The following is an 11,503-nucleotide window of genomic DNA, read 5'->3' as shown; positions in this document are numbered from 1 at the left end:
GTCCAAATATAAGGGAAAGGATTAAATTGACTACATCTACCGGATGCAAAAAAAAAAAAGTGGGGCTATTAAGAATGTTTAATGGCATGGGGAAATTAACAGAAAGTTACCTGAAGAGAATACCAAATTTCTTCACACAGATATATAACAAATACCATGACATCTACTTCATATTAATACATAACGTAAACAATAATTATCTCTGGGTGGTGAGATTAATATATCCTTTTTCATGTTTTCTATGCTTTATAAATTTTCTAATATGAAGTTATTAAATTTATAATATGGAGAGAAAAACAGATATTAAAAAAAAAGACATTTGGTCATGAAGCCCACATTGTAATGCTTAAAATGATAAGCAAGTCAGTCTTGTTTCCTTCTTGGATATCATTAATAGATATTGACATTGCTGTTCACGAGAATATGTGGGTTTCAGCAAAGGACCTGATAGTCTCCATGACATTTTTGTAAGAAATGTGGGCTGGCTGATAGGGTTCACAGAGTTGTTATTACTTGAGAGGCTGTACCAAGTATCATGGATGAGCAGACAGCAACAACAAAAAAAGTCCTACTGCCAAGTTCTGATTGTGGCCTACTCACAGCTTCAGCATGGGTTCCCAAGGTCCACTTTTCAAACTCGTGGCTAGCACAAAGCTAGAAGAAGAGTTAATATGTGAATGGCAGGTGTGCACACCAGCTAAGAGCCACTAATATTGACCATATTTCTGGAACAGAATTTAGCACTAATTTGAAACCTTGGGCTAATTCCGTAGCCAGTTAATACATAGCATTTTCCAAAACTAAAGTTTGTCAAATAAACATCAGAATTGGGGTTCAAACAATTCTTGCAGGAAGAAACACTGGTCTGAAACGAAGATGCTATCTAACAGGGTTAATAAATGTAAAGCCATACATTCAGTTCAATTACACTTCTACAAGTGTTACTTGGCAACAGTTCTTGTGAAGCCATAACCGTTATGGACTAGTAACAGTCGGTACCATGGACATTTTTGATGGAGACGGGTAACAACACCACTGGCATAATCCATCTGAAAGTACTGGGTACATTTCTGACCTTCTTATTTACAGAGGGAATTCAACAAAACAGAGTAAGTCCAGAAGTATGTGGTCAGGGACCTTTTAAGTCTGATCAGGAATGTTTAAATGTTTGCTTTGTGGTTCTGTAAAAGGGGAAATCATTTTTTCTATTACACTGGAAATTACAGTTTCTCTTCTGTATCTACCACTTGACTGGACCTGCTCATCAAGGTCAGCAATGACCTTCAACTTGCCAAATCCAAAAGGCACTTCTCTACCCCATATTAACAGACTCTGCAGCTTTCTATAGACAGCCCTGCGCCTTCCTTACAACTCCCATCTCTACCTCAGAGACAATTCATTCTTATCTTTTTTTCTAGTTCTTTCTTTACTCAACCTCTAGATGTCAGAGGTTGACCGACTGTCAACCTTCTTCTCATCTTTCTATTCTTTCTCAGTGATTCTACCTATGTAGGTTTAAATAGTCTCTATGTCAATTACTCTCAAATTTAAATTTCCACTGCAGACCTTCTTCTAAACCCTAGATTCTCTTATAGAATCAGAAGCATTTCAAGTATATTATGAAAAAAATTTTCTGATTCTGCGTCCTACATTTCAATTTAAGTCATCTCCTCCCAGCACCATATACTCAGTTGCTCCAATCAGAACCCTGGGAATCAGCTGTGCATAGTCCCTTGCCCTCATCTGTCATATCCAATCTGCTAGGAATTCCATTCTACCCCCAACATGAGTCTCAAATCAGACCACTTCCCATCATCTACAGTGCTGCTAACTAAGCCAAGTGAGCATCTTCTTTCACTACGACATGACCTCACTGAGAGCCTTCTAATGGTCTCCAGACCAATCTCCTCAGAGCATCAACAACAAAAGATCTGCTGAAACAGTGAGCTGGATCATGACTTCCCCGCTGCACTTTGAAAACAAATCCAAAGATCCTTACTAGGCCCTAAAACCCTTCACTATCAGAACCCTGCATCCTTTCCCACTCCATCCAGTACCATTCTCCTTGCTTGGGCCACACTGATTTGCTCTCACGTGTTTAGCTACAGTAAATTTCTTTCAGTCACTGGGCTTTGCACAGGATGTGTCCACAGATTCTGCCAAAGCTGGCTATTTCTCTTCCTTTATGTGTAAGTTTAAAAGTCCCTTCTTTAGAGAGTGCTCCTCTTATGCCTCTGTCTGCTGTGCACGAATTCCACTCCCAATTACTTTCCATCTCAGCCCTTTATATCGCGCTTATAGCACTTACCACGACTTCCAAGGATATTTTTTCTTTACTTAATTTTTGTCTCTCCCCTTAACCCCATCTGCTTGGAATGTTACTTCCAAGAAGAAAGGGATCTTACTGCTTTATTTCCCACTATATTTGCAGAGTTCAAAATTTTTTTAAAATGTTGACTATAGAAGGAATAAAACCAAATTTCACCTTAATAGTAAAAAACAAAACAAAAAAACTTCCTAAAAATAAAAGCTGTCTGGCAATAGAACAGCCAGCCTTGTACAATCGAACTGATAATCATGGGAAGAGGATTCGAGCAGAAAGTGGGGGACCACTTTTATCAAAGTTGACATAAAGAGAGCTGCCATGTTGCATGGGAGACTGGGCTGGATAAAAATTTAGGTCCCCTCCGCACAGTTTCTAGTTTTATAAATAGAATTCTGAGTGAGTTTTGGGTTAAAATTGTACTTCTCAAGTAGCAAACATTGTATTATTTCCTCGTGAGCAAAAATTCTCCCTAATTTGGCCCCACAAACCACATTATACCCTGACCAAAGTAATTCCCCAGAGTGAAATCAGTGCCGACTCCTTCTGTGTGCCCTGCCAGATGTGGTTTGGGACGATGACAGCCCACAGTGCCCTTCCTTCCAAGCTGTACAAAATGTGGCCCACAAACAAGTTGGTAGATCAAGCAAACCCACTTGTGGTAAACCTAAAGTTCCACTCTTCATTCATTTGTGATGCTGGTCTGTAAATACACCAGGACGGCTTTATTTAGCGCCACACCCATTAATAATGCAACGACTTTACACAGGCAGGCGGAGAAAATTAGTCCTGAGTGATTTCGTTACGACAGTGTATACACAAAGTCAAAGGGACTGAGAGTCTCATTACAACTAATGTGGAAGTTGTTGGCAATACAGATATCAGTGGTGGAGCTGCCCACCATACAACAAAGCAATTCAGGCAAGTTTTCCACCTCAGTATCTTCTGGAGTCTTACAGTCAACCAGCAGTTCTCACCTACTTCATAGATACGGCAGAGACCTAAAGGAATCTAAGATGATTCCTTCTACTTTTTTTAGCTTCCTTTATCTTCACTAGCTCTCCAAAAGTTTTTAAAATAAAAAAGTTGGCAAATATTTGCTTATGATGACATATTTACAATTGTTCAATTTTTCAGATTAGACAACGCAGCACTAGATATTACAAAATGTTGCAAATAAGCCTATGGACTTTGTCCTTAAATAATTTTCCTTCAGAAAAACTTTCAGGAAGGTAGTAAACATTTTAGACTTTAAAATGTCAAAGATATTTAAAATTCCTTTTTATAATATCCAGTGTTAATGCTGTGAAGGACTAATGTGTGGGAAGCAGGGAACATCAACTCTGAAGATTTCTGAAGGGCGGGTGGACAATACCTTTCCATTAAAAATGCAAACTCTCCTTGATTCAGCAATCTGACTGCTGGATTTTTACCATATGCATATATTCCAACTAGTAGATTAAAATAAGTATACAGTAGTCCTCATTTTTAGTATTGCCTATAATAGAAACACCTAGAAAACTCAAAGTGCCTATCAGTACACAGTACATCCATAAAATGGGATAAAATGCTGCTGCTAAAAAAGAATGAGACAGGTCTCCACGTGCTGATGATAAAAAACCTCCAAGATATATTAAGGAATGAAAGGAAGGTATGTGTGCATCTAAACACACCTAAGTATTCATTTTTGAAAAATTCTAGAAGGCTATATGAGAAACTTAAAAGTGGTTTTCTCTGAGAAGCAGGACTGAGAGTATATAGACAGTGACTATAGCATTTATTTTAAAATCTCTTGTATTAAGTTACTTTTACTATGTATATTTATTCTTATTAACATGAATAATAATGATATGCAGTATTTTCCACATGGCCTGGAAGCATCTACTTGTTTCTGTAGAAGTGGGAAAGTGAGAGTCCTTTTCCAGCCTCCACAAGGCAAGCGATAGCACCTACTCAGTGGGTGCTTTGCTTGGCCATCCGTCCCCAACCAGGCCAGGTTCCTTTAGAGGTTGCTAAGGCCCCCGCCCTCATTTGCTCTGTCCTCCTTTGTGTGGCCCAGATGCACAAGCAAAGAGAAATTTTAATTTCTGTTCCTCCAGTTTTAGATCTATGTTGTCTACCTCTGAAAAGCTATCTTGAAAGAGAATACGTAGAGTTATTCCACTGCAAAAGACGCCAAACAAAAATCAGTGTTTCTCCTAATGCTATTTATTATATAATTACATTACTACAAAAATACAATCAAATAAACAAAAATGTTTCAACTTTAAAGTATAGTACCTGCCATTCTTCCAAATACCACAAGAACTAGGAAGATCAGGGTCCAAGGAACCTTCTTTCCCAAAATAAAATCTTGTGTTTGCCTAGATTGAAATACTTAAACAACTCTTTTAACTAAAATTGCTTCTGCAAGAGAAATTAAAATACACTCAAGTTAACAAGATGCAGTGAAATCTACAAATTTTTTTTAGGTCAAAGATCTTAAAGAGTGTATGAACTTTGTTTTGTATTATTCCATCAGAGAAATACTTCCCACCCCACAGAGGGAGTAGGCAAAAAGAAAAGTCACCAGAAATCATGCCTGTTTTTTTCCTATTATTAGACCTGACACTTGAGGTGGGAGACTACTTATTTAGTATTGAGTAACCTTTCCAAATTTCATAAAAGTGATCCCTTTTATAGTATGTTTCTTCGGTCAGAAGGTTGTGATACATAGACATTTACTAAGTTTTTAAAATTTATTTATACATCATTTTTTTTTTGGCTTTACTGATGCATACATAAAATAAGGTCAAATGTCTATTCGAAAAAGTCTAATATCTACTTAGTTGAAAACTTGCTCCCACTAAATCTGATTTTACATAAGCATCCTAACAACAACAACAAAAAATAGTGATTTCATTTTTGGTTGGAGGGGTGTAAAAGTAATTAGTAAACGAACAAGCTATAGCCTTGTGCATTGAGCTGTCTGTGGTACTGAAAAATGACACCAAAGCTGAAATGTACTGAGTTCTGTTCTTACAAAGCCTCTCCATCACATTATTTCAATTCAAACATTTCCGTCCATGACTCACCTGAACCATCTTATTTTGCTGGAGTGTGTATAAACATTTTACAAAGGTCACAGTGACTTGCTTTCCAAGGTTCTCCATGAAATGTCAGGGCCTCCCCATGCACGTTAATCAGTTCTGATACATGTAGAGCCAAAACACTGACTATAACACTCACTTTTCCTGAATGCAGTGAGAAATCATACCATGTACCAGAAACCCACACAAGCTAACTGTCACTATCTAATCATCATACTAAAATGATAAAATGAAAAAGAGAAACTCTTATTTTAGACTACATGCTATATCCAAAGACATGCTCTGAATGGCAGCATAACCCCTTCATTTAGTTCCTTGGCTCAAAGCTAATCAATATGTTTGGAATTCTTAATAGTAAACTAAGGTTGCCTATTTGCTTAAAACTTATGAAAAAAATTATATCTATAGCGGTGACATCAATAAGTAAGAGCACAGTTCATCATTTCCCACATGGATACACAAGCCTGGGCATTTGGTTTCATTGAGGTTCAGAGTGAAATATTTTGGTGGCAGCACTGACTCTATTCTCGAAATAAATTAGAACATTCCTACTTTTTTTCTGGTTCTTGATACACACACACACACACACACACACACACATGTGTGTGTGTATATATGCATATATGTATGTGTATATGTGTATGTGTGTGTGTATAAGAATTTAGAGCTTCAGCTTAAAACATTTGTTTATTATCTAAATAAAATACCGAGTGTTAAAGCTACATCTGAAACCAATAAATATTACCCAAGCATCTATATTGAAATTATATTAAATATGGTTGACTTAACAGAAACCATACATCACATAAAATAAACCCAATTAAAAAAAATCTAACATTCTATGATGTTTATATTACTCAAACAGCAGAGAAGTTCACTGTCCTTATTTGCCTTAGAGGGACGATCTATGTCCTCATTTTTCTTACCCATGCTATATATACTCTAATCAATATATCTATGCATTAGTGTAATAGAAATTGCTCTCAAAATTAGACTATGAGTGGAATTATTTCAAGTGTGACAATCTGTAAAAATATGATTTCCTGTATTTTTATTAGTTTATATAAGTTTCAAAAGTTCTAATGTGGTATCAAATACTTTTACAACATGTAATTAACATTTGGCAGCTCCTCTTAGAGTTCTATCAGTTATTTCAAAAAATAGCCCAATAATTCTTTAAAAGGCAGTGCTTTTAGGAAGACACTTTGTTTTTGATGTTAATACCATCAAATATCCTTGCTAATGAATGCTTGTGTAGCTGTGTGCTTTTCAGAAGGAATAAGCAACAAAATGAAAGCTTATGTTTAATTAAAAGTCAAACAAAAAACAGCAAGTTCTCTTTCCAGGGTAAATTAAGTAAAACCACTCTGGTCGCCAAGCAAAAAATAAGTTACTTGATTTTTAAAAATAGCTAAGAAGATTTTAGGTCACCTTTTAAGTTTAACTCTATTCCTATACCAAACTTTTGGATTTAGAGAGAAACCACAAAGAAATGTCCACATTTCAGGGCCGCTGGCAAGTAAGAGTGCAACAGGAAGCATTCTGGAGCTAGAATAGGGCCTGGTCACGCTCTGCACTGTCTAGCTGCGTGTTCTGGTAAGATACTCACCTCTTTTGACTTCAGGTTTCTCATCTGTGAATTGAGTCAAAGGGCCTTTAAACCTATTTTGTTCCTTCCAGCTCTGAGTATCTATTCTTCAAGTCAAAAACGAGAAGATACACTCATAATTTTTAAGTTAGATTTTAGAATCGCTTTAAAATGTTTGAAAGAATCTCAAAAGCCCACAAACATTAGTACTAAATTAAAGATGGATGTATGTAAATTATTAGAGTTCAAATGTGTGTTTGCCTAGTTTTGCTAGAACAGTTTTATTACTTACCTCTACATATTCTCATTCTCTAACCTCATTCCTTTAGAATCACATCTTTCAAAATTTTTGCAAATTTGAAAGCAAGGAGAAGTAACTTCTCCCTTCTCCTTTGGGGTCATGTGCATTTGTATTTTGTTTGTGTAAGAGTTAAAATCGATATCATCCATAGTTACTGTTTGCTAAATACTAACTTAAAATTAATTTAACTCATAATTAATAATAATTCCTTAAATGGCAAGTTCTATACAGTATTTTAAATTCAAAGGCCACTTCTACAGGAAAGCAGATTAAATCTGAAGTTTTAATAGATCCACCAAATGTCTAACAACTGTTCCAATAGGTCGGGAAATGCATATTAGTGTAAATTCTATATTGGGAATTCCTAAATTCTCTTAATTCTTGAAAAGTCTATTTTAACTCGTAAACCTTAATATTCCTTTGACTTAAGCTACAGAAAAGTAAACAACTCAAAAGATGACCCATGAATTTTGTACAGAGGATTCAGAAATTGTCAGTAACAGCCAAATCTAACAATAGAGCTCCTGGCTGCATTTAAGACATTTTCCTAACAAGACTGCTCACAAGGGCAGTAGCCTGTGCTCTTCAATGATATTAAAAAAAAAAAAATGATGTAATGATTGTAGCTCAGAAACTACTAAACTACCATGTAGACAGAATTTGTATTCAAAACTTACGAGTTTTTTTTTTTTCACCCATGATGGGGGATATAGAAAGGGTGAGAGCTTTTCTAATATCTTATTTATATATTAGCTAGGAATATCATGAGCCAATTTTCTTCTCCAAGCTACATAAGAGAAGATGATATAGATGGACACAATCTTCCATACTGAGGCATCAACTAGGAAGAGGTGGTATCAAACAAGAATACACGTTTACCCTATAGATAAAACTGTACTGAAGGAAAACAAATGCGTTTGGAGAAGTGGATCTACCTGAAAAAAGAGAGGAGAAAATCTGAAGGGTTTAATAAGTACATCCCAGAAACTCCTGCATGTTTACATGCTGCACTGTTTTGTTCTTAACTCTCTGAAAGAACGAGTCAGGGGCTAACATGAGAATACAGCTTGTGTCTTCTATAACCTCAAACAAGGACACTGACATGAGTGCTTGGTAAAAGCGTCAACTGCCTTGAGCTTCTCCAGGCTGGCAGCATGGCTTTGGGTCATTCATAAACAGCAGAACCTAAGTTACCTGTATTTCCCTGGCGTGATACACGATGATCAGACCGAGCAGGATGATCGTGGAGAGACTGATAAGGCATTTCAGAGCTAAGGAATACAGCGACGCCTGCAACACAGAGAGAAGTACTTTTAAGAAAGAAACACTTTTAACCACCTTCCAACACCCCCACCCCACCCCCCGTCCCGGAAGGGGTCAGTTAGTCCCCCAGCAAGTGGACTAGGGGAGGTGGAGGGGGCGGCTGTCTTGTCCTCAAAGGGAAGCGAAAGGAGAGGAGAGCTGGGAAAGCCAAGCAGCGGGATGGTGCATCCTACATCCAGGCGCGGCTCCTAGCTCTGAAAACCCTAGAGGAAGTTATTTCCGAGTTTAAGCGCTTCAGGTTGAAAGAGGCCTCCTAAATCCTGAGTATCAGAAGAGAAATAGAGCATGCTTTCCCCCCACCGACTCCAGAAACCACTTATTTATTGTGCCCAAGTGCGCGGGGCACTCACTGCCTCCAGAACTTTGCGCGCGGAAAGGCTTCCTTTCCATAATTGCTTCTCAGGCTAAGGGTGCGCGTCTGAGCCATGCTCGTTATCCCGGGAATTCCCGCCAGTGCCCATCCCAGCCACTCTGAGGACCCGGAAGGGTGAGCAGAGTTCGAGAGTGTACCTTGTCGTAGGCGCCCCACGACAGCTCGGTCTCGATGACCATGACCACGATGCCGAACATGCCGAAGATGAGCGCATAGTCGCTGAGCCGCTTGCGCTTCTCGAACAAGGCGCGCCGGTGGCCCAGTTTGTAGCCGATGTTCTGGTTCTTCTTTTTGCTGGACTTATTGCCACTGCTGCTGCCGTGCCCACTGCCGCTGCCGCCGCCTCCTCCAGTGCTGCCTCCGCCGCCGGCACCATAGAGCGCCAGGTTATTGGAGTTGTTGTGCTCCGGCTTAGACACCACGATCTCCGGGGCTGAGGAGGAAGCAGCAGCGGCTGCAGACGGGGAGGACGCGCCGCCGCCTCCTCCGACGGACGGCGGGGGCTGTAAGGGCTGCGCCTCTGAGTCCATCTCGTGCAGGTTCCGGCGGGACGCGCTCAAGTTGCTCAGCGGCCGCATGACGCCCCCGTTGTACCTGCAGCTGCTCATGGCTATTTCAGTGAAGGGGTTGCTCTCGCGGCGCGCCTGGGGCTGGTGGTGCTGGTGGTGAGCCGGGTGCGGGTAGTGGTGGTGGTGCGAGAGCGGGGGCCCGGAGCCCAGGCTTCCGAGGCTGCCCGTGGGGCTGGCGGCGGGCTGCAGGCTGTGGCACTGGTGGTACTGGGAGGCGGACGCCGGCTGCTGCGCGTACTGCTGCCGGAGCGCACTGGCATGGCTGGACGGCGTCAGCTCACTCACATTGAGCTGACTGCCCCGGCGCGACGAGCAGCAGCAGCAGCACGACGAGCCCGAAAGCGGCGAGGACGTGCGGGTCCGGAAGGCGCCGCCCGGAGAGGAGGTGCGGAGCAGCAGGGACAGGTTATCCCCCGCCCCCGCCCCCGCCACGGGGGCACCGGAGGAGGCGCAGCTGTTGCACCGGAGGCATGGACTGCTGCCGCCGCTGCCGGGCTGCTGGTGAGCCAGGTGCGGGTGGTGGTAAGGGTGCGGGAGGGACGCGAAGGGCGGGCACGGCTTGTCCTGGCTCTGTTGCTGCTGCTGGCAATGCAGGTGTGAGGAGCGCGACGGCGGTGGCTGCTCTGAAAAGAAGCCGCGCTGGAACTGCAATGGGGTTTCCATGTCAGAGCTGTTAAAGCTGCAGGGAGACCAGGCGGTGGTGCACCCTGCGCAATGCGTTATGGTCGGGAGCGGGGACTCCTGCTGCTGGTGCGAGGAAGGGCCCATGCCGGCTCCAGTAGAATCTAGGCTGCGAGTCCGATTGGTTGGGCGCACCAAAACAATGGGCATGACATCACCTGCGGGGACCAAGACTGAGTTTGCGGCGCGCGGCTTAGGGGAACATGTGTGACAGAGAGAAAGATGGGGAGGAGGATCTGCAGGAGGAAAACCCTAGGGTGCGCAGGCCAGGTCAGGATGTGTGGGGGTCCATCTACTGATTGGAAGCGCCCGTGACCACTAATAGAGATGGGGAGCTCCCCGGGCAGAATAGCCAGACTGCACTGAGAGGAGAAAAGAAAGGGATGTCCTCTCTCCCATGCCGCGGCCCCCCTAAGTAGTACCGGACGCGCAGTCTAGATCACCTGCGCCGGGTACTGCAGCACGTTGGGCCACCCCAGCAATGGGTCAGGAGTGGGGACAGTGCGGAACCCGGGCCACTCCTCCGCCCGCGTGCACGCCTCGTAGAGGGCTGCGGAACAGCAGCCTCCTCGCCCCACGCCCACCTCTCCCTAAACGTCCTGCGGAGAGTGGGCTGCTGGCTGCCAGTCAAATAACTGCGGGGGGATCCGCTTTGGAGAGAAAAAAGTTTGGAGACTGGCTACACCGAGTGCAGCACCAGGGCCTGAGCCCAAGTTTGGCCGCTGCAAGATCAAAGCGGGCCGCACTCCGCTATCTTCCGCTGCCGCTCGGCTCGGGCCCCGGGAGTCGGGATTGGCTGCGCGGAGCTCTCTCCCAAGTGCGCCGCGGCACGGATAGGGTTAACTGCCTCCGCACCCAGGCCGCGCGGGAGGATGGGGGCGGGGCCGGAGAGGGGGATCCCCGCCGTCCGCGGGGGGAGCCCGCGCGGGCTTCCCGGGTCCCCCTGGCGGGGGCGGAGGGCTTTCCCTGCTACCGCCTGCTCACATTTGCGCCTTCTGCGGAACATGAGGGGCTAGCGCCCCCGGCCGCCGGGTCTCCGGCTTCCGCACTCAGGTCCTCTGGCCGCCCCAAGTGGGTAGGTAGGTAGGCTTCGGCTGTGGAAAGGCAGCTCGCTCGAGGGTCAGGGGCCTGCTCAGCGACCGCGGGCCGCCAGCTCCTCTTCTGCTCCTCTTCCTCCTCCTCACCTGCAGCACAAATACAAAGCAAAGGCGGGTCACAGATGCGCAAACACGGAGCATCTTCTCTGCCAAGCTCTG

General features: G+C 43.4%; 1 protein-coding gene across 4 annotated transcripts in view; it reads right to left on the bottom strand.

The window, feature by feature from the left end:
- The window catches only part of KCNN2 (potassium calcium-activated channel subfamily N member 2), a 143,157-nt gene extending 132,760 nt beyond the window's left edge, over positions 1-10,397 (bottom strand). The window contains exons 1-2 of one of the 4 annotated variants that reach the window (XM_011384549.1): positions 9,135-10,397; positions 8,496-8,591 (exon numbers count right to left, since the gene is read on the bottom strand). In XM_011384549.1, the coding sequence (XP_011382851.1) occupies positions 8,496-8,591; positions 9,135-10,397 (1,359 nt within the window). The remainder of the gene's footprint in view (positions 1-8,495; positions 8,592-9,134) is intronic. The other 3 variants (XM_011384553.1, XM_011384552.1, XM_011384551.1) reach the window with 3 other exon arrangements.
- Between the last annotated feature and the right edge of the window lie 1,106 nt (positions 10,398-11,503).

The sequence above is a fragment of the Pteropus vampyrus genome, unplaced genomic scaffold, assembly GCF_000151845.1.
Source record: "Pteropus vampyrus isolate Shadow unplaced genomic scaffold, Pvam_2.0 Scaffold590, whole genome shotgun sequence".
In the NCBI taxonomy this organism is placed as follows: domain Eukaryota; kingdom Metazoa; phylum Chordata; class Mammalia; order Chiroptera; family Pteropodidae; genus Pteropus; species Pteropus vampyrus.
The sequence above is the reverse complement of the archived record's forward strand: the minus strand, read 5'-3'. Positions and strand labels throughout refer to the sequence as shown.